The 21,537-nt window shown below is 44.3% G+C and overlaps 1 protein-coding gene across 2 annotated transcripts in view; it reads left to right on the top strand.

The window, feature by feature from the left end:
* The window catches only part of ca10a (carbonic anhydrase Xa), a 216,834-nt gene that overhangs the window by 80,163 nt on the left and 115,134 nt on the right, over positions 1-21,537 (top strand). For both annotated transcript variants that reach the window (XM_061028206.1, XM_061028205.1), the window contains one exon: positions 19,353-19,495. In XM_061028206.1, coding sequence (XP_060884189.1) covers positions 19,353-19,495 — 143 coding nt within the window. The remainder of the gene's footprint in view (positions 1-19,352; positions 19,496-21,537) is intronic.

Here is a 21,537-nt window from a genome sequence, read left to right on the forward strand (position 1 = left end):
AGCTGTCTAAACCTGTTATATATTTTTTGTTTTGTTGAGTACTTTCATTACCTCAAATATTTCCAACAGTTGTCAAAGACAGAGAAATCCTTCATTTTATAGTTGTTACATGACGTGTCTTGTCCCGGCGGACGCCATGACAGACTGTTAACAACAGATGTTACATCAAAGACTGCTACATAAAGAAGCGTGAGCTGCTACTGAAAGCTATTTGTCGGCCGCTCTCTGTCTCACAGACACTCGCTGGTGAAACAGAAAGGGAGGAGAGGGGGGAGCTGCGGGATGAAGGAGGTGTGTCCGAAGAGAGAGTTTGTTTTTGTCTGAAAATGTTAAATTAATAGAAGAAAAGAGGGAGTTGTCATCTGCATATTGATATAATATATAAGCGAAACATCCTGCTGCTATATCAGTTTCCCCCCACCTCCGCTTCCTGTTAGCAGAACTCACAGTCTCAGTATTGCACTGTGTGTTTGAGTCTGGGGGAGAGCCTTCAGGCTGCTTTCACAGGGAATACTGTGCAGACGCAGAGGAACTCCTTCTGCTCCTCTCAGCAAGTATTACACATCTGAACACAAAGTGAAGCACTCATGTCAGCCTCTACAGAGCAACACGGCCAGCGCCACATGTCATCTCTGCCGTCTTTTATCCATAGAAAAAAGGTCAAATAGGGTCTGATTTGATTTGGGATTATTTCAGTCCTACGGGAAAGTGACATCTGAAGCTGAGAGGGTTAACATGTGAGGGCTGTGATCTGAGAGGACAAAGATACGCGGAGACGGATTACCTTCTTGGATAATTTTATGCTGCTAGTTCCACCTCCTTTCAGAAGCAGCAGACTAATATTCAGACCTGGTAGAGTTAGTAGAGTCGGTTGTCTCCCTAGTTGCTGCTTCGTTCCAGCGTATGAATGTGTATGAATGGGATTAGTTACTTCTGATGGACACTTTACATAGCAATCTTTCTGCTGTCAGTGTGTGAATGTGTAGGTTTGAAATGCGGTGTAAAAGTGTTTTGAGACGTCAGAAGACTAGAAAAGAACGATTCAAATTCAGGTTAATTTACCATTTTTCTAATCTAAGTCGTTTAAGATGTCATCGAGCGCTTGCACTCATCCACAGAATAAAGTCGGGAACCGCTGTCTGAATAGGGAGCTTTTTCTCAATGAGCTTCTGTAGTATCTAGTTGTGGTTTCAGTTTTCACTCGAGCTGCTGCTGAAGAACAAAAACTCTCTTTAAAAATAGTTTTCAGTGTTTTGTCGTCTCCTCTGAATAAAACATGCTGGCACTACACCGTGGCACGACAAAGTTCAATCATGCGTCCGAGTGAGAAAGAGGGGCCACTCGAAGGTCGGTGCGACTCGCAGGGTTAGAAATAGAACTGCTGTTTCTAGTAAGAGGACGGCTGTCATGTTGGCCGGCAGGAAACATGCTGCTGCTGCTCAGTCATTACAGCTAGCAGGCTAACTGTGGTCTGCAGGCTAACCAGCTAGATCCGTGACCTTCTGCCTGCTGCTTCTGTGAAACAATTCCTTCCTCAGCGGGTTATGAAGAAGTTTAGACTTCACAGCTATAAGAGGCTATGATGGATTTTTATTTTCTGCTTTGGATTCTCCAGCTCTCTGTTGGCTCAAAGGTCGACACTGTCAAGAGTTCACCGAAGCTGAACATGACGTGACAGACTCACATGGACTCACGTAAACCATTTTTTCATGATTCCATTAGAATTTATTTAAGTTTCTCCAACACATCACTGCTTTCGGAGAAGCATGTCACCATCAAATTAAAGGTGGAGTCAGTAGAAATGTTAGTTTCAGCTTGTAAAGACAACATTCAAACAGGGTGCCTCCTCCTGGGCTAATCTCACACTAACTACAGGACGTAGTGTGTACGTTTACTGCTTGTACTAATTACTGCAAGCTAACTAGCACAAGCTAACCCCCGGTTTTTGGCACCTGCCTGTCCCACAGAACAACTTGGGTAAAAGCAAACTGGTTTTCGAATGAGCTTTATCCCCTCAGCGTTTCACCTCACTGTGATTGTATTTTCTCTTCTTTGCTGCTACGTCCTCGTCCGTCACATTCACCTGTTTGAATCTCGTCCAGTCACTGAATTGTATCCACTCCTAAACTCACCTGTGCACTGTCTTTGGCTGGAGGAAACACACCAGCTCCGCCCAGAAGCGTCCCGTGTAAACTGGAACAAACCAGAACAGTAAAATCCAGTCAGAGGACAGCGTCTCTGTAGACACAGTCACTACCACACATGTACGGAGGCCCAGAAGGGACGATGGAGCAGCTTTTCTTTAGGATAAGACTATATTTTCATTTTGTAGGAAAAAGCTGCTGACTCTACCTTTAAATATAGGTGATTTTATTTATTTTACTTCACTTAAAGAGAGATGGCATTAATCTTTAGTGTGTTGAGTAGCAGTCAGAAATCTCAGAAGCAGACAGACATAAATAAGTGGAATAATAAATCCTTAATAATAAGCATGGACAGATATCGCAGGTGGAAGATGAGGACGTCTGTTTGGCGAACATGGGGGAACCTAAAGCTGCCGTGAGGGAATTGTATTTTGTTTTGATTTTGACGACCCCTGTGGAAAGATCAGACTCTACTTTCTTTGCAAATCTAGACCTGTACATGTGTGTGCTGTGTTTCACGATTGTCTCGTTTTTGTCAGCTTACAAAATTGTTGTATTTCTTTGTTGTAAAAAATAAATGTCATACGCACCTGAGCGAATAAGATGCAGTAATCAGAACCCAGGATACTAGTATTTATCATGTATACAGGATTATGAAGAACCAGGTGTGTCTGTGTGTACATGTAAACACCAGATCCTGAATATGATCAAAACCAGGATAAGACTCATGTTTTCCTCAGTGTTTTTGTATCACTGTGTGTTTAGTTTACCTGTTTGTGTGTTATGAAGTCGTAAATGTAACCGGTGGTGAATGTTACTGTGATGACGGCTTTGCCTCGCAGGTTATATACAGCCTGTCGTTGACTTAAGTTTCGGGGCCGTATGGAGGCCAAAGGAAGGAGCTGCAGGGATCTGTAACAAATCACATTATTATTATTCCTGTGTGTGTGTGTGTGTGTGTGTGAGGGAGAGAGAGAGAGAGAGAGAGACTTTCATGTCACCAATAAGAGAGAGGAGGTTTTTAATACCAGTGACATCAGTGAGCAGGCCGGGCTTTCAGCGCTAATACTCTCCATCGCTTCATTAGCAGGGACACAGTGCGTGCGCGTGTGCGTGTGGGTGTGTGTGTGTGTGTAGGAAAGTGAGAGAGTGAGAGAGAGAGAGTGTTGATGCTGTCACTCGGCTGCCATTCTGCTTAAAACAGCCCACGCAGTGACAGTCGGAGTCAAAGAGGAGCCATTATTAATATTTTCTCTCTGAAATGGGCCTCAGAGGAAGAAGAAGAGGCATATGGACTCTCATTGTCCGCTGTTATTGAAGTCCTCTTTTCGGGGACATGAAAGCCGACACAATGATTTCTATTAGTGGACCTTATCAGGCGCTCAGCCAGCAGATTAGCGCTGGTAATTCTCTCCTTTTTGGTGCAGAGGTCTTTTTTTTGAAATTCAGAGCTCGTGAGTGAGAGGGCAGGAGGTAAAAGTGGGAAATGGATTCATTAGCCTGGAACGGGTCCTTCAGTCAATGGGCTCATTTTGAAAAGTCTTTCATTATTCTGTATGTGTTCTCTCTGAATGTTTCCTGTGAGGATTTATCTGCCATAAAACAGATCAGCAGTCAAAGGACATTTTAAAGGAAACATCTCTGACGATTCGAAGACTTTGATAAAATGTATACATTCAAACCATGTTTTAATGGGACTATAAACAACATTCATCAAGTGAGGCACAAATAGAGAGAGAGTGGGAAACAACAAGAAAGGAGCCATAGGTCGGAGTCACACCCAGGCCTATTTAACTGGCAGCCCAGGGGTCAACTGCGGCCCATGTATTACATCAGACTTGCCCGCGGACCGGTTCTTTTTACAATTAAAAAAGAAATAAATAATAAACAGGGGGGAAAACTTGTGAATGACTGTCATTGTTGCCACAGTAGAGTTTTAAAAACAGCAGAGAGCTCACGTTTAATAGAACATCTTTGGTCCTGTGCTCGCAGCCTATCACAAGCTTGTGTTGTTGATGGGAAAAAACGGCTTAAGCGCAGTGTACTGCCGTGATGGGCTTGCTTGTCTGGCCCCCGGTTCCTTAGCTTTCGGAAGATTTGGCCCCCTGAACAATATAGTTGAATAGCCCTGCTCTAGGCTCAGTCCATTAACCGATATAGGCTTCCGTTGCCCCGTTGATCCACAGTTTAAAAGTCACTTAAAGCATTACAATGCTGGATGCCCAAACTAAACGTGGGCAAAGTTTCAGATCATGAGGTAAATATGTTTGAGTAATCCCAGGATGAGTCTGCAGAGGGCGCTAAACAGCCTGTTCTGCAAATCTCGCCATAGTTCCCCCGATATGAAACCAAGAATTTCACCAGATGGCTTCAAGCCTCCATAGCAGGCGAGCTACCGGTAGCTCCCGAGCTACCTGTTGGAGACCCCTGCTCTATAGGCTCACAGGCACCGGATTTTACGGTAAACCAAACAGAACACATACAGGCAGAGAGGGCAGGACGTCCCACTTCTTTAAAGCAGAACACAGACTGTTCAGACTCATATTTAATGCCATGAAATAACGTCTTTGTGTTGACCACACATCACCTCTTCACCACTGTAAATCGTCACCATATTTAAGTGACCTTAAAGACATACTGTCGCACTAATCTTTATCATCTCTTTTTCATCCTTCAAATGAGAACAAATGAAACGTTTTACTTTGCTTTTGTTCTTTTTTGTGACATTTAGATGCTGTAACCACATTTGGTCACTTTCTTGTATCATGTCAGCTATTGGACATAATACAATCACAAGAGACAAAAAGAGATTTTCAGACCAAATATCTTTTAAACTACAAGTCGTTTAAATCAAAGCTGAAGTGTTCATTGGGTTGCGAGATGAGATTCAGTCAGTGATTTATTCCGACACAGACTCCTCAACCAAGCCAAAGTGAAGTCAGTGAATGTTCAGCCTCAGACTTCCTGCGGTCACTGCTGATCGGCGTTTCATTGGCCTGGATCATGTCGTCATGTATCGACAGTCAGTCCAGGCATGATGTCATTCAGCCTGAACAATGGAGCACACACCGAGCTAACACGGATCACTGAGCTGGGAGCGTCTCTCCCTGCTTATTAATTCTGCTTCCATTCCCCGCTTTTCTCATTTACTTCCATGGAGAGATGTTTCTCTTTGACCCGGGAGGACTTGACTCAGTGCCACTGCGTGTTTTAATCATGTTCCTCCTTCATGCATATAGACCCTGAGTCCAAGTGGAGACAGGACTCAGACCTGAGAGAGAGGTATAGAGATTAACCGCACATGTTCTCCCCGTGGACTTAAAGCCACACATAAGCCTCACGTTCATGCTTAGACATGCTCACCACGTAGGCTAGCAGACGACAATAAAATGTAATGACATGGACTGTGGAGGAGTCCGCGACTCCCGCAGGGATGGAAATGGAGACACAAAGCTGAGGGAAATTGAAGAAAAGCCGGACCTCCGTCTTCTTCTGCTGCATGCACAAAGGTTGTTTTACTTCTTTCTGCTGTGTAAAAACCTCCACCCTGGTGTAGCGTTAAGCTAATATGAAAACCGCTCTTGGAAGGATGGTTAAACATTTAGTCCGTTATGTTGCTTTCCTCCACCTGTTTTCATCCAGACGAGTGCACAGCGTAGCTATCTGCACACAGCAGATTATCCCTGGGACACGTTGGCACAGCCGTGAATCTTTTACCTTTTAAGTAATTATTACTGCGGTTGTTTTTCCCGCTCGTACCTGCCTTTGGTCTCCACGGGGGCTCAGCGAGTGACGCCAAACTCCCCAGGATAAAAATACATCTGCCATGACTTGGAAAGTGTCGATCAGTTCAGGTTTAGGCTTCCAAGTGGAGTCTGGAGTCTGCCCTCGAAGATCTGCCAGTAATTAACACAGAAAATCACTGTGTGTGTGTGTGTGTGTGTGTGTGTGTGTGTGTGTGTGTGTGTGTGTGTGTATACGTGTGTGTGTGTGTGTGTGTGTGTGTGTACGTGTGTGTGTGTGTGTGTGTGTGTGTGTACGTGTGTGTGTGTGTGTGTGTGTGTGTGTGTGTGTGTGTGTGTGTGTGTATACGTGTGTGTGTGTGTGTGTGTGTGTGTGTACGTGTGTGTGTGTGTGTGTGTGTGTGTGTGTGTGTGTGTGAGAGAGTGTGTGTGTGTGTGTATACGTGTGTGTGTGTGTGTGTGTGTGTGTGTGTATACGTGTGTGTGTGTGTGTGTGTGTGTGTATACATGTGTGTGTGTGTGTGTGTGTGTGAGTGTGTGTGAGTGTGTGTGTGTGAGTGTGTGTGAGAGTGTGTGTGTGTGTGTGTGTGTACGTGTGTGTGTGTGTGTGTACGTGTGTGTGTATGTGTGTGTGTGTGTGGAAGTGTGCATGTGGATGAATGTGGATGTGTGTGTGTGTGTGTGTGTGTGTGTGTGTGTGTGTGTGTGTGTGTGTGTGTGTGTGTGTGTGCGTTGATATTTTGTCACTGCTTTCAGTTTGTTTTGAGTTATTTCTCCATCAAAATGTTGCAAATGTTTTTATAAAAGTAAGCGAAATAAAAAGCAAATACATCGTTCTTTATATCAAATTTTACATGAATAGTCAAAAGGTCAACAGAGACGATTTATTCTGAATATTTCCTGTCAAACTGTGAACTCTAAGTGCATTTTTATTGCAGTTTTTTGTCATACCTTCAATTAGCATCTCATAGTTCACACACACATCCATATATTTAATACCCGTACAGGTACACTGACAGTTGGATCCCATCCCAGCATGCGCTGTCGAGGTGAACTCCTGCAAAGGGCCACCAGTCAGTGGCAGGGCACGGCAGGATTTCTGCACAAAAAAGCTCGTGCTGCGCCGTGCTACCGCAGTTTGAATTCACAGACTGGGACGACAATATTACGCTGTATCGGATACAATCGTTTGTACTATGACGTGATGACGGCTGACCTCAGTTACGACGCTTTTGCAACAACAAAAAAATCAGTCTGAAGAGGACAAACTTCCCTCTCTCTGCCCTAGTTGGACATATTCTCTCACTAATTGGAAAATGCGTTTCGGGACACCTTCATGTGTTTGACCCCCTCCCCTCTGAACCTCCAGGCAGCACATCCATCCAGTCCCGATAAGCGATAATGTCTCTGCTTATAAACTCCTGAGTCAGAGAAAAAAAACACCTCCTCCCCTCCCCCTTTTGGAGTAGTCCTCCACTTCCTCCTCCTCCATCACTTCCCCCTCGAGGGACGTTGTATTTGTTATTCCGCCCCTGAGAGCGGAAGCCTCTGTTGGCCGCCAGCTTGTATATCCCACACCATTAACAACATGACAGGAGGAGTTAGCTTGACTGGCATGTTTATGGTTGTGTTGACTGGACAGTGCTAATGAGGCCTTTGCACGGTGCTGGGCCAGCAGGATTACTCCGCTACCACAGGACAAGCTGAAACAAGACCCGCTGTCACTGACCATTTCTCTGACAACGCCAACACACACACACACACACACACAAACACACAAACATACTCTCCTGCTGCCTTCAGGTACTCACCCTCTTTTACTCTCCAGTTCAGAAGTTGCATATGCAGTTTCCAGATGCATTCAGCCATAATGAATGCAAAGCAGTACAAAGTAATTTTAAAGTGGTTTTAAATCAAAGGTCAAGCAGCGCTGCTTTCACTGTAGCTCGAAAATTGGAAAGAGAAAATTAGCATGATGCACATAATTGGTGTTTCAATAATTTAGTAACCTGAAATGGCACGAGCACAAAGCAGTGTTATGAAGCACCGCCTCACAGCAGGTCAACAAGCGGGAGAAAAATGCACAAAGTAGTTCAGTCATTTAAGTTCCACCTTCTCCATCAGAGAGTTAGGACTTCATGAGACGTTTAGCATGTTCTGATCCGCAAATGCAAACAATCAGATGTCCAACATCCCGCTAGCAGCCGTGGCAAAACACAAAGCTCCCTCTCTGCACGAGCAGAATCTTGGTCAGAGGCCCTGAACTTCAAAAGCAATGACCTTCCAAAGTAAAGAGGTGATGTAAAGCCTAGGAGAGGTGATGAGGAGGCTGAAATCTTCTTATTTGAATAGGTAGAAGCCACAGAAAAGCTGTGTGCCCGTCATGTTTGGATCATTTTGTTCCTCCCATTTGAGCTGGAGCACAGCGAGATGATGTCATTAATGCATAAATAGAAATTCTAAATGTAATTGTATAACAGATGGGGATGGGTACAAACAGGAATTCTCTTTTTCTGATGCCCATTTTCTAAAATCTTGCTTAAAGGAGATCTACAGAATCTAAGATTAACTTTATTGATCCCCGCAAGGGGAAATTTCAGTTTCTACACTCTGTAAGTCATGAACACACACAGAGGCTGAAATATAATCACACACATGCAGAAACAGGATCCTATGGACACTAATGGAGAGAGGCCAGGGTGACGGGGCGGCCCACGGCGGGCGCGCCTGAGCTGATGGTGGGGAGGGGGTTTGGTGCCTTGCTTGAGGGCACCTCGGCAGTACTCAGGAGGTGATCTGGCACCTCTCCAGCTACCAGACCAACTTCCATATTTGGTCCGCACCAGGACTTGAGCCGGTGACCCTCCGGTTTCCAACCGAAGTCTCTACAGACTGAGCTACTGCCACCCCAACAGGATAAGATGCACAGTTGTCTGCACCTTCTTTCCTTCTCCACTCTATCATCATAACAAGGGTAGGGCATGTCAAAGAGGCTTTCTTGCTCCCTCCACAACTCCACCAGTTTTTCCCCCCTTAAGTCGTAAATTTCCACCAGGTGCATGATGGGGAATATTCTCAAAAGGAATCTTGATATTGTCCTGCAGTTAGTGACCCTGCAAGATCCCCAGGTCTTTGCAGATTCTCAGTGTGTAACTACAAACTCTAAGTAGGTGACACGATGTTTTTAGATGTGAGCGTGCGTCAGGCGTTAATCTTTTAAAAGCATTTTTTAAGTTTAAAAAAAAAAATGAAAGTCTTCTTCTCTGTGTGGAAGGCATCAGTCTGAGATGCATTCACTCCACATCACTCAATATGTGAGCTGCAGGTACGAGGCGTTCTTGAGCTCGCTGCTCGTGACGGCGTCCTGCTGATTTACAGTTGGTTCTGCTAATCGTCAGCAGCGCCGCTGTTAGCCTCATTAGCACTAATGCTACAGCTGATAAAAAGGAGCTATTGATGAACGGTGGTAATGAGGCCGCTGAGGACCAGGTGATAAAAGTCTCCACTATGAACAGACAGCGCCTCACCTGCAGCACCAACGGCTTTTGTTTGTTTTGTTCATGTTGCTGTTTTTTTCCTGAGATCTTACAAAACGACTAAAAAAGCTAAACTGAAATGTGTCATCTGTCAGGACGGGTGAGATCTTTTAGAACTCTAACTGGTAAGTTGACCTTCACTGGTGTTTTATTAGGGTGTCATTTTTTAAGTATTGTCAAATTCTTCATAATCCTATAATCCCTCATCCCTATCTTAAACGTTAAGTAGGTGAGTGACCCAAACTGATAACTTCTGGGCCATAAAATTCAGAACAAATCTTTTGATTTTGCTGAATCAGCACAAAAATATTTTAACACTAAACATTTCTACCTGCAGAAACATGAAGTGAATATTTTCAAACACTAAGAAGATAATATTTTTTATTTTGAGATATACTCGTTGTGTTACCAGTCGGGTCGCCGGTTCCAGTCCCGGTAGCCAGTCTGGAAGTTGGTCCAGTAGCTGGAGAGGTGCCAGGTCACTTCCTGAGCACAGCTGAGTGGCCCTTAAGCGAGGCACGGACCCAGTGGTGATTCTAGACTCTGCGGGGACTCTAAGCAAAAATCCATTTGGGGGACTTCCAACCAGCATTCATCACCATCATGTCTGCCAGTGTCCCGACGATTACTCCTCTTCCTCTTATTTCCCTGTTTCTTTTTTCTCTCCAATAGATGGATCATTCCTCTGCACTTTCATTTGTTGACTTTAATTGATGAACTTTGGTTGGAGTGCTGTTAGAGGGGAAAGCTTTTTGGGATCCAGTCACACAGGGAGGAACCATGAAGCTTAGCACAAACAAACATGTTCCACCCTAATTTTAAATAACAATGACCAAATGTTATTTACACCTAATGATCACGATTACCACTTAAAGCAACAAAAACACACATTTAATTTATTGTTCTTCAGTTAAATGTAGCCTGTGTCAAAATGTAAACCCCCCCTCTTCTTAAAATGAGCCAGAGCGAGCTAGTGTTAGCCATGAGGTTAGCTCTAACACGACTGATCAAATATGCATAGGATGATTTAAATCATATCCTGGGAGGGCCCATTCAGTGAGCCTATCAGGGGCCCGGTCATTTCTGCGGGAGGGCCTGCAGCATGCTGTCGGACATCCTCTCACATTCAGCCTGTGGCCCTTTCCGAAGAGCCACAGTTCAGTATAGAGTGCAGACTTTCAGTAGACTGAACCCTCGTGGTCTTTCAGTGGGCATCTTTTAGGGTCCACCTCAGTAGACTTGAACATTTCAGCATGGATGCTAACTTTCGGGTTTTGTGCAGTATGGTTTGGATGCATCCTTTCAGGAAATGAATTGTATTTTAACACCCACCCTCTCTGCAGCGTGAGCTGTCCGAGGTCCTGATCTCTCTCTCCTTGTCTCCATATAAGAGGATGAAACTGCTCTGATTTCTGCATAACAGTGTTGTGTTGGTCAGTCACTGAATGTCAAACAGTAATTACAGAAGCATTGTGTCTGTAAGCTTGCCTAATGGATACAATGATTCAAAAAGAACTCTATACTGAATTCATCTAACTTTAAACTCTAACTTTAATCTCTAACTTTAAGCGTAGCTGCTCCTGTGTTGAAGGGATTCTTTTAGGCCCTGAGTCCACCTAGCGGGTAGGAAGGCGCTGACTGTGCCCTCAGGAGCCCTTGGATGACGCACTTGTGCGCTGAGAACAAAAGCGCTGCACGTGATCTTGTCTCTGTGACAACAGTCTGTTGTACGCTATAAGCTGCTTTTAAGGTGTGCTAAGCTAAGCTATCAGTTACTCTACATTGAATAGTAACTGGACATGAGCTTGTGTCGCTCTTTTCTCGTCTTTTGACTTCTACTCAAAGCGACCGACTCTACCAACTGAGCCACAGCCGCCCGGTTGCTTTCTAAACGAAGACGCAAAGCTAAAAACAGAAAAAGCGCACATGAACGCATCGATTGGGACGACTTTGTCCTAAAGTCAGCAGCTTTATAAACAGATCACATCACATTTTAGCTTGTATTTTATTTTTACAAAAGATGGAGACTTGACTTTATACATCCTGAGAGCGTTTGTCTGCAGACTTCTTCATTTTAGCCCAAAGCAAAAAAATAACCAGCAGCTCGTCGGATCGTCACCGCGCTGCTTGTTCTATCAAAGATGTAAGCTCCTAAAGGCCTCATGATGCAGAAAGCAGAGATGTTATTATACCCTCACCCTGAGAAAAGCAGCTAAATCCGTTGTGCTTCCTTTCAAAACACTGGTTATATAACGTCCTCGACATCAGACGTTTACTGTCTCCCAGTTCCCTCAGCCTCAGAAAACAATGACGACCTTTTTCATAAATGTGAGGCACCCGGTCCCTGTCCGCTGCTTTCATTAAAAACACATCTCCTTTTGTTCACACGCGCACCAAAATGTCTGCTAAAATGCCCCCCCGGTGAGTAAACAAGATGGAACCTGCAGCTCAGGAGCACGCCGCTTTCAAATAGAGAGCGAGCAGAATATGACAGCTCCGTTAGCGCGGCTCTTAGACATTCATTATCATTAAGATGTCGGTTTCCATACCTGCTTAAGTAAGCATTTATTCCCAAGCTGTTAGCTCTCCTTCAGCGCTCTCTCTCTCTCTCTCTCTCTCTCTCTCTCTCTCTCTCTCTCTCTCTCTCCCATTCCAGGAGAATTTGCAACCCAGCTTTGCATCAGCAGTTACAAAAGGAAGGCACTTTTTTCTACTTTTCTTGATGCTCATCCAAGAAATTGATGTTCAGGATGCACGTGGGTCTTATGGGCGCAGACGGGGTGGGGAGAGAAAGTCTTAATGTGTGTGTGAACCTGAGCGTGCACGGGGGTGTTTGCTCACTTTGCATTTCTCCAATTCCCTCCTGTTTCCCAAAGACTATTACTCTAACTTTTCATCCATATCCAGTTGACAGAATAAAGACATTTCATTAAGGCTATCTCTGCGCCTGGGCCCGTTTAATGAAACGCATACCTCTGCAGCCAGCATCAGCCGTCTGTGTGTGTGTGTGTATGTGTGTGTGTTTGAAGACATATGTTCTCTTTTATGCGCTCTTAGATGTGAATGTTTATCTCATTTAATGTAACTCCAAGGTTTTTATCAATAATCTTTGCAGCTTTAGTGATCTTTTGTAACAGTTTCCTGTCTTGGCTGCAGCTTTCACCCTTTCTTGGGCGTGTCTGAATTCATCCATGTAAAGCATCCTTTGGCTTGCACTCCGCGACCAGCTCTCTATAATGGGAAACAACGTCTCTCCAGGCTGTGTGTTGAGAGCTGCATGGCTCACTGCAAGGTACTCGGCTAAGGGAACTAATTAATGTAAGGCTTAATTGTCCAGCAAGCGTCTCCCCAGACCTCGGCTCCCACCTTCACCACAACCCTGAACTCTAATAAGCCCACAGGGACGACCCAGCATGCACCTCACACCCCGCAGAGGCAGCCGTATAATTAGTCTGCAAACACGGCCCCACACAACCCACGGAGAGGCCGAGTGCAGCTACTGTGAGGCAAACATCCTCTATGCTTAACTTAAAGAGGACATATTAAGAAAAATCCACTTCTACAGTGTTGAACATGTATTTGGGTAACCTGAGTGTCTACTGACCCACAAAATGTAAAAAAAATAAAACAGAGAAAAATGCTCCGTTTCTAATTTGCTCTCCTTGTGACCTCACAGTGGGATTCTGGAAAAAAAAATCAAGGGGGGTCATTGCATTTAAAGAGACACACACACCAAAACAGAGCGTTCTGAGAGAGCTGGTTTACACAGGGTCACAAACCTCCTCTGGTGCTTGATTCATGTTATATTTTTTACCAAAGCACAGCACAGATGTTTCATTTAGACCACAGGGGACTGTTTGAAAAGGTGGAGAAGGGGGATGATATGTCCTCTTTAATGACATGTGACTGTACTGGACAACAGTACCGGTTCGTCCCCCTCTTTGTTTCCTTCAGACTCAAATTAAGTTCTGTTTTTTTCCAAAAAAAGAGTCCAGATTATCTCCTAAATATCTTAAATTTCGACCTGGTTTTGCAGCTTTACATGAAAGAGAGTACTGAAACAAATGCTGTTTCATTGAATCAAGTGATCCGTCTCAACTTAGGGGTAGCACCCCTAAACACCCCATGATCCTGAGTGCAGGATGAGTCATCAAAAATACTCAGAGAAGTACTCCTCGGCTAACTCATTGGATCTTCCAAAATATGAACATGAAATGCAATTTTCTGACATTGTGCCTAATGTACAGTAAGCACGATATGGAGTTCGGCAAAGAGCTCAGGCAGCGTTATGGATTCTCCTGTTTCTACACTTAGAACAGTTTGACAGAGACATGACTAATAGAAGCATTCACTGTGAGCAGCAGATTGATCGCTATTATTGTTTTAAATTGGCTGCTGTAAGAGCTGTTGCCCGTCTTTTTTGCTAAACACCGTCTTCCATCATGTGAATCCTCATTGATGAAACACTGTGATGAAGAGCCGCCGTGAAGCAGAAGCCTCCCGCCCTCAGTTGCCCTTTTCACTTGCACATTAGACATCCGCTCTGTCCGACATCTGCAAAAGGCCACGCCATATATCCCCGTCCACTTTTACAGCTTGCCAATAAGAAATGAAAGTGACTCTGACGCGGGCGGGCGAGGCGCGGGGAGTGAAATATAGAAGCACGGCTGCTATAGGAGGCCGTGTGTAGATTATTGACAGAGCTGCTTGTGCTTCTGTCAGCGGTGAGTGATGTCCCCTGCCGCTCGAGCCGCATTCAGGAATCTATCAGCGGCTAATAATTATGTGTACATTTACGACGAGGGGCCCGGGGTTTAATGGATCGATTGGCTCACACTTCAATTCCCATTCTGCACATGGATTAACTGTCATTTTCAAGATTTTGCATTGAAAGCGCTCTCTCTCTCTCACGCTGTCTCTCTCACGCTCTCTCTCTCTCTTACACCTCCATAAGCAAATTCTGTCTCGCTGTTTTCCTTCCTGTTCCATCTCTGGCATGATGTGCATTATGTAGCATATCAGTAGCTCATGATTGAAGCGATCCAAAGGGTTTGTGATGCCATCTTATGTAGCTCATTCAAAGTGATAGGAATGATAGGGAACAGTAGAGTTCTTCAACTTCTTCCTTCTCTTTAGCAAAATACTCGTACTGGTTTTCATGGAGGAAATAAAGAAGGGTTTAGGCTGTGTTGATCTGGCTTCTCCGATATCCTTAAACACACCATTCCTGAGGTGCGAGGGCTGTGTCAGCTGTAAATGTCGTAATAAGACTCAGGTGAGAGAGGACGCTGTATGGACGCTGACTTGGAGAAACTACTGTACTTGGCTGCCGACCCACACCCATGAACTTGTTTGAAACCAGCCGTTTATCAAGCAGAGAGTCAGTCAGTTCTGCCAGTTGGAGTTATGTTGGAGTCAGAGCTGATAAATGTTGAACAGCATTAGTTTATGTAGCGTATCTACTTTTAATATTTAATATATATATAACTCGGGGCACCATCCTTGTTGAGTAAGGAAACTAACATTACCTGTAGTAATTAATGAATCTATAAATCTGTCTCATATCATTGGGATGAATTCTCAAGCAGTAAAACCATAAAATTACACAGACAAAGTACTGAAAGTTTATATGAAAGTTTAATAAAGAAAAATGATGAACAGAAGAGGTTAAAGGAAATGCATAAGTAATATCAATATAATTACGACAGTGATACAACGTGAATAATAATATTGAGTTGTTTTAAGTTGCCATGGTGAGATCCAACTATATTGGTTGAGGGATTTAACGAAGTGGGATTTTGAGAAATAAAAATAAAAGGGGAACTTAATAAATTTGATGAAAGTTGACTCTGAGGCTTTGATTCGGATATGACAAGCTTGACTTAACACCCCAATCTAATAATCAGACCACTTCCTTACTGAGACGTAGTGTTCAATTGAACTCCGCCAAATGGTACCAAGTTCTTTCGGATCAGGAATGCCGGTGGCCCGCGATAACCGCCGTAGCAGGTCTGGTCGGAGTCGACAATGAGATGGGTTTGAAGAAAAACACAGCGGCTCAAAGAGTCTTAATTAACGTTCGTCAGGATTGAACGCTCGTTGATCCTCACTTGACTTGAATGGTCACTTTTAGTCAAGCGTGAGGATCAGAAAAATTACTGTTCTGGAAGACGAATGATCAATACTTCAAAAAAGGAGAAAAAGAAAGCGGCGCTCAATCTTAGGCTGTAGGAAAAAACCTAAGAATGCGTGCATGAAGAATCAGGGTTTATTTCAGTTGGATTCAAGTTCTGCAGGTCCTGCGAATCCGGACTTAAATTATGTATGAAACACAAGTCACTATCCAAAGTGTTTAACTTTATGTGAAGCAGATTCCCTTAAACAATTTCTTCTGATTATATCATTGCTGAGAGGACAGATTACGCTCCGACGTGTTGGCTGAGTACTGTTTTATGGACTCGAGGCTACGACTTTAATTCAACACAGCGTCAAAAATCTCAGGAAGTTAAGCCGGAGAGGTAACGCTGCATAGAGTCAGTCCTGGTCAGCTTTTTCTTCCCACCATGCTTTTCTTCCGTTTCTAAACTCTGGTGATTTCAGCAACCGTTCTTTTTACTCTGATTTTAAATCCTTAACTCCTGAGAAGCATTCCCGTTTTAGATGTTCCTAAGGCTGTATCTTCCACTGATGTTATATTCAGAGCTCACCACAGTCACCAGAGAGTCTCTCTTCATCTCGGTCGACTGCTCGGGGCTTTCCTGAAAATCCGAGCTGCAGAGGCCAGCCTGCCACTATTTGTGAGCCTACGTTGAGATGGCAGAAAAGGCTGCAGTGACCACATATCCAGCCGTGAGCTGCCACTGCTGCCACACTATTGTGACAGAAACGAGAGCTGCCTCCTGGTGTGTAAGGCCTCTGACAGTCAGCATGAGGTCAAGTTTACAGGCTCCTGTCATAAAGCTGCAGTGTCTCTCTTTGATACTCTGATGTGCAGGTCAGAAGATGTTGAATCCTTGTGTGGAAGTCAAAGTGTCGACAGCTCACAGAGAGAACTCCCACCTTCAGAGGGATTACCGGGCAAAGCGTTTTAATGCTATGTGACTCAGTGTTGTGAGATTACAGACGTACAGCAAGCCATAACTGCTGTCTGCAGCTCAGCAACCACTTACCGTCCACAGTGGACCGAGACACCTTTCTGTGATTAAAGGGTTAAGTCTGCGTGATCATTTCAAGTGATTTCTATCATAACTGTTGTTGCAGGAACCAGAGATGGCATTTTAGAAATAGAAGTCAGTCTCAAGTTTCTCTCTTAATGCACCATCTTTAAAACTAAAGATACTCAGAATGCAACATCCCCAAACATGATTCCCCATAATGCATCATGTTGGCCTTATAATCTTAAAGATCACATATTCTCCTCATGTTCACCTTTCATGTTGTCAGTCTGTGAAATATATAGAGCAGCTCTGCATGATTAGCAGCTCAAAAAAACTCCTTATTTATCTGATACTGGCGGAGTCAGTTCATTTTAAACAAACACAAATAATGCACCCTATTATCGAAACCAAATTCAATTGTGAGGTTTTTAAGAGGACATATCATCCCCCTTTTCAAACAGTCCCCTGTAGTCTAAATTAAACATCTGTGCTGTGCTTTGGTCAAAATATAACATGAATCAAGCACCAGAGGAGGTTTGTGACCCTGTATTAACCAGCTCTCTCAGAACGCTCCGTTTTAGTGTGTGTGTGTCTCTTTAAATGTAATGAGCCCGCCCTGAGTTTTCCCAGTCCTCCATCACTCCTTCAATAGCGACAATAAAAATGGCAGACCAATGGAGTCCATGGGTGGAGATACCAGGGGAGGGGAGGGGATTTGTTTTGACCAGAATCCCACTGTGACATCACAAGGAGAGCACATCTGAAACAGAGCATTTTTCTCTGTGTTGTAAGACTTATGCAGACCACAAACAAAGGACTGGATGGGTTTATTTCACATGTTGTGTGTCTGTAGACACTCAGGTTACCCAAATATCTGTTCTAAAACACTGTAAGAGTGGATTTTTCATAATATGTCGCCTTTAAACAAGACCCAGCCCGAGTATATCCCATCACTTTTTTTTCTTTAAAGATTTATTTTTGGGCTTTTTGTGCCTTTAATGGAGCGATAGGACAGTGGATAGAATAGGAAATCAGGTAAAGATAGAGTGGGGAATGACATGCAGGAAAGGAGCCACAGGTGGGATTGGATCGCACTAACCACTGCGTCACCAGCGCGGATCGTGTGGAAACCGCTAGTAAGAGCCTGATCCGGCAGTAAAAAGAAATGAACACGGAGGTTCATTCCTCCCCGACAAACACGAGGAAACTCCCTCCCCCCCCCCACAGTTTACCGCCCTTCTTCGTTTAAACAGATCAATCATGTGTTTCTGAGTCACGTTTGCCAAATGCTTTCTGCTGATTCTACAGTAAACACCATCAAATCTGCTAATTATCCGAGGAAACCTATAGATGAATGAATGGGTAGACAAACACTGCTTTGTCTTTACTCCACGCCTCCGTCTAAACAGAGAAGTGCTGCTTCCAGTGTCTGTAAGCACCAGCGATGAACTCTGCAGCTCCGAGTCTCGTTCGAGTTATTGACTCGCTGAGTCTTTTGCTTTGAATTCACATTGTGATGTGTCTGCTTCCTCCTGAGTCATCGTGAATTTGCATATTTTCAAATTATCTCGCCTTTTGTTGGAAATCTCGGCGGTATTTGCATATCACAATTCCAATGACTCATCCCTGCGTAATGCTGTGTTCCTAAATGGAAAACGCTGCTTTGGGCTCCTGCAGAGATATTGTAGCAAAGAGCTGCCTCAGAGAGTTGACGATGATAAGCCTCGATCTGCTTCCCACCCTGCTGGAGGAATTCAATCCTTGGTCCCTGATGCCAAGTCTTACATAAGAAAATGACTGGCTCAGATGCCTATCACGCCCACGTTGTGACACTCGCTCACTGTGCCATCCTGTGCTCTCAGTCTCATAGTACATGTGATAGCTGATCACAGACTCTGTCCTACATGTATCCTCTTATTATAGTCATATCATCTTATAAGAGGGGGCCTTTCACAGCAAAGTCACTGCAGATGAGTTTTACTCTCCAAGCTTCCTGAGTCTCATGTTAGCATCGACCTGCGACAGCATTGGAATAAATATATATGCAGATGATGTGGACATGTGGGAGACTATAATTTCCAAAAATAAATGACTTGCAGTGTGATGTAGCTTCTAGAAATAGGAGAGGAATGAATGATTGCAGGTTGAACAAATCTTTCTACAGGATGGATTTTAACAACAGCACAATGCTAATATGATAAACAAATGTGTGGTTAGCTTCATGTAGCCTCTTCTTCATCGTAGGAGTGTGACTGCTTCTTTCCCCATAGTCCCATGTACGCTACGTCCAGTTTTGCTCCGTCCTATGGCGCGAGGACCTTCCCGGTTCCATTTCTAGAGCGTGAGCGCTGCAGTGAGCAGCTGAACACGTCTCTGGTCCAAACAAATCCAGAGCATTCAGGACCAGAATCTAAAGTTAGAAGGAGGACATACTGGCTGCTGCATTGTTGTCAGAGAAGCCAGCACTTCAACATAGCATGTTTCCTTAATGTCTGATCATATAGTAAGGTCACTTTATCATTTCACTTACTACACATCTTACAGATTGGACCTTTAAAGTGTTAAATTTTAGCATTTGGAAAGTCTTTCCAGTCACCGCCAGTTGAACTCTGATGATTACATTTCCTCTTGTGTGAGTCTGGCAGCTCTGAATGTCATAATTAAAAAACTGTGCCTGTCAGCTGTGTGACCTCTGGCTGGAACTCGCTCCTATCTGCTCCGTGCAGATGTTTCCCCTCTTTTGAACGCCCGCCCTGTCTTTTTGTGTTGCAGTGCCGTCGTTCTGGGGGCTGGTGAACTCGGCCTGGAACCTGTGCTCGGTGGGGAAGAGGCAGTCCCCCGTCAACATCGAGACCAGCCACATGATCTTTGACCCGTTCCTCACGCCGATAAAGCTGAACACAGGCGGACGCAAGGTAAGGACAAACAAATGCTGCTCTTGTTGTCGGCTTGATGGATGTTTGGCTTTGTTGGCGCTCTCTTTTTGTCGCTGCTTGAATCTCCCAAGATGTTGTGTTACACTGCTCAAGTGCTAATTTCCATTGTGTTGGTTGGGTTGGGGTGCTTTTGTTCCTTAAAAAGGTGTGTGTCCCTGATTGATGCTCTTGACTACCGTTTGTGTTGGCGGACAATGTGAGCCGTTTGTCCAAGGAACACCCTCCTGGAGATAACACACAGAACAATCTGCTTTTCATGGATGCACAATGCTTGTGTTCTGGTTTCAAGAAAAGCTGTAACATTATCTTAAGGGCTTTTCAGATGAAATCCTGCAGCCTATCAGCAGATTAGTCGAGCGTATTGTTGATTATTTCCTTGTGTACAGCGGTGCACCGAGGATGCTGTTGATGTGTATCAGAGATCTGCCGTGTGCCATATGACGGCGGCTAATTGGGAAGCCTTCACAGATGGGCTGCTTTCAAAAAGAGCACAGTTGCATGCTGGGATTAATGGTATGATTAGTTTATGTTTACATGCCAGCAGTAAGTACAGGGTAAGCCTGGGGCAATGATGGAGCACACAGGACGCATGGCAGTTTACCACCTATGGTGCACTGCTACATGAAATAGATCCAAAAATAGATCTGCGTTGTGTGTGCGGACCCCCGCTTTGGACCGTTAATTTGAGGCGATTAATCATTTAGAACTGAATCCAGCGCGGTAAGAGAGATAATAGAATTAGAAAGATAAGAACAGTTGCTCATACTTTTCCTCACTGGTATAGTTTGGGCTTGAAATGAACATGAAATGGAACAGTTCCTCTTCCTGTGAGGGCTCCCCCGCTGCTGCCTCAAGGACTGAGCTTTAAAAGAGCAGCTTCCCTGCAGAGTGTCCGGAGTGAGGACATCACTCATGGTAGTATAATTTTATTACTATACTGATGAATCCTAGGGAGGTAGACTGGAGTGAGTGGAGGCACCGGGACTGTGATATTAAAGGAAGCATCTCCAACATAAACCTCAATGTTTTTGACTTGTTAAGACGTTCGTACAAATCCTCAAAATAGGTTTTCTTTACAGATAAAATTGCAATAAGTAAGCTCTCTACTTAGCTCAAGTTAAAATACTGTAGAAAGGAGGTTCATGTCCTCATCAGTGGTTTATTTTAGTTTAAGCGGTCATGATTTATGAAGTAGAAAGTGATTGCAAGGCCTTTTTTTAAAGGGGTTTTGTGTTTTCTTCAACCTCTCGAAAGGAAAATGTGGCAACAAATACAAACCACAACGACCGAGTTACAAATAGAAGAAGAACCATTAAGGTGGGGGTGGCAGTAGCTCAGTCTGTAGGGACTTGGGTTGGGATCCGGAGGGTCACGGCTTCAAGTCCCAGTGCGGACTGAAAAAATGCGGAAGATGTTCTGGTAGCTGGGCACTTCCCGAGCACTGCAGAGGTGCCCCTGAGCAAGGCACCGAAGCCCCAACCACCCTGGTGCGCTCCCTGTATAGCAGTGTGTAGCAGCCCCACTCTGACAGCTCTCCACTAATGCATGTCCACAGGTCCTGTTTGTGCATGTGCATGGCTCTCAATGACAGAGAGTAAACCAGAATTAAAAAAGCTAAGGTAGGCTATTGCCTGGGGCCTCGTGTACCAGGGGTTTCCCAGGATGCCAGGCTCTGGGGGGGCGCTGTCATGAGTCCCAAACATTTTGATTTAGCTGCATTTTTATACAAGTACAAAAAAAATCTGTATTTTTCAAACAAACGCACAGCGTACATACGCACTTCCATAAATATTCAGTTTGAATAAATCCCACATGTTCTTAAGCAGCAGGCTTGTGCACATTCAGGGACTAATAAATTCAGAAACACCTCAGATAAACCACATGTGGTAACAACACAATCCTTTAAAAACACTTGTCAATCTGTAACGTGCCTAAGCACGCTTCACCCTCAAAGTCCAGTTTGTTTGACCAGTGTGAGCGCTCCGATCTGTGCTCCAGCACGGTTCACTTTCTTGGCCCGG

The sequence above is a fragment of the Labrus mixtus genome, chromosome 21 (genome assembly GCF_963584025.1).
Source record: "Labrus mixtus chromosome 21, fLabMix1.1, whole genome shotgun sequence".
In the NCBI taxonomy this organism is placed as follows: Eukaryota; Metazoa; Chordata; class Actinopteri; order Labriformes; family Labridae; genus Labrus; species Labrus mixtus.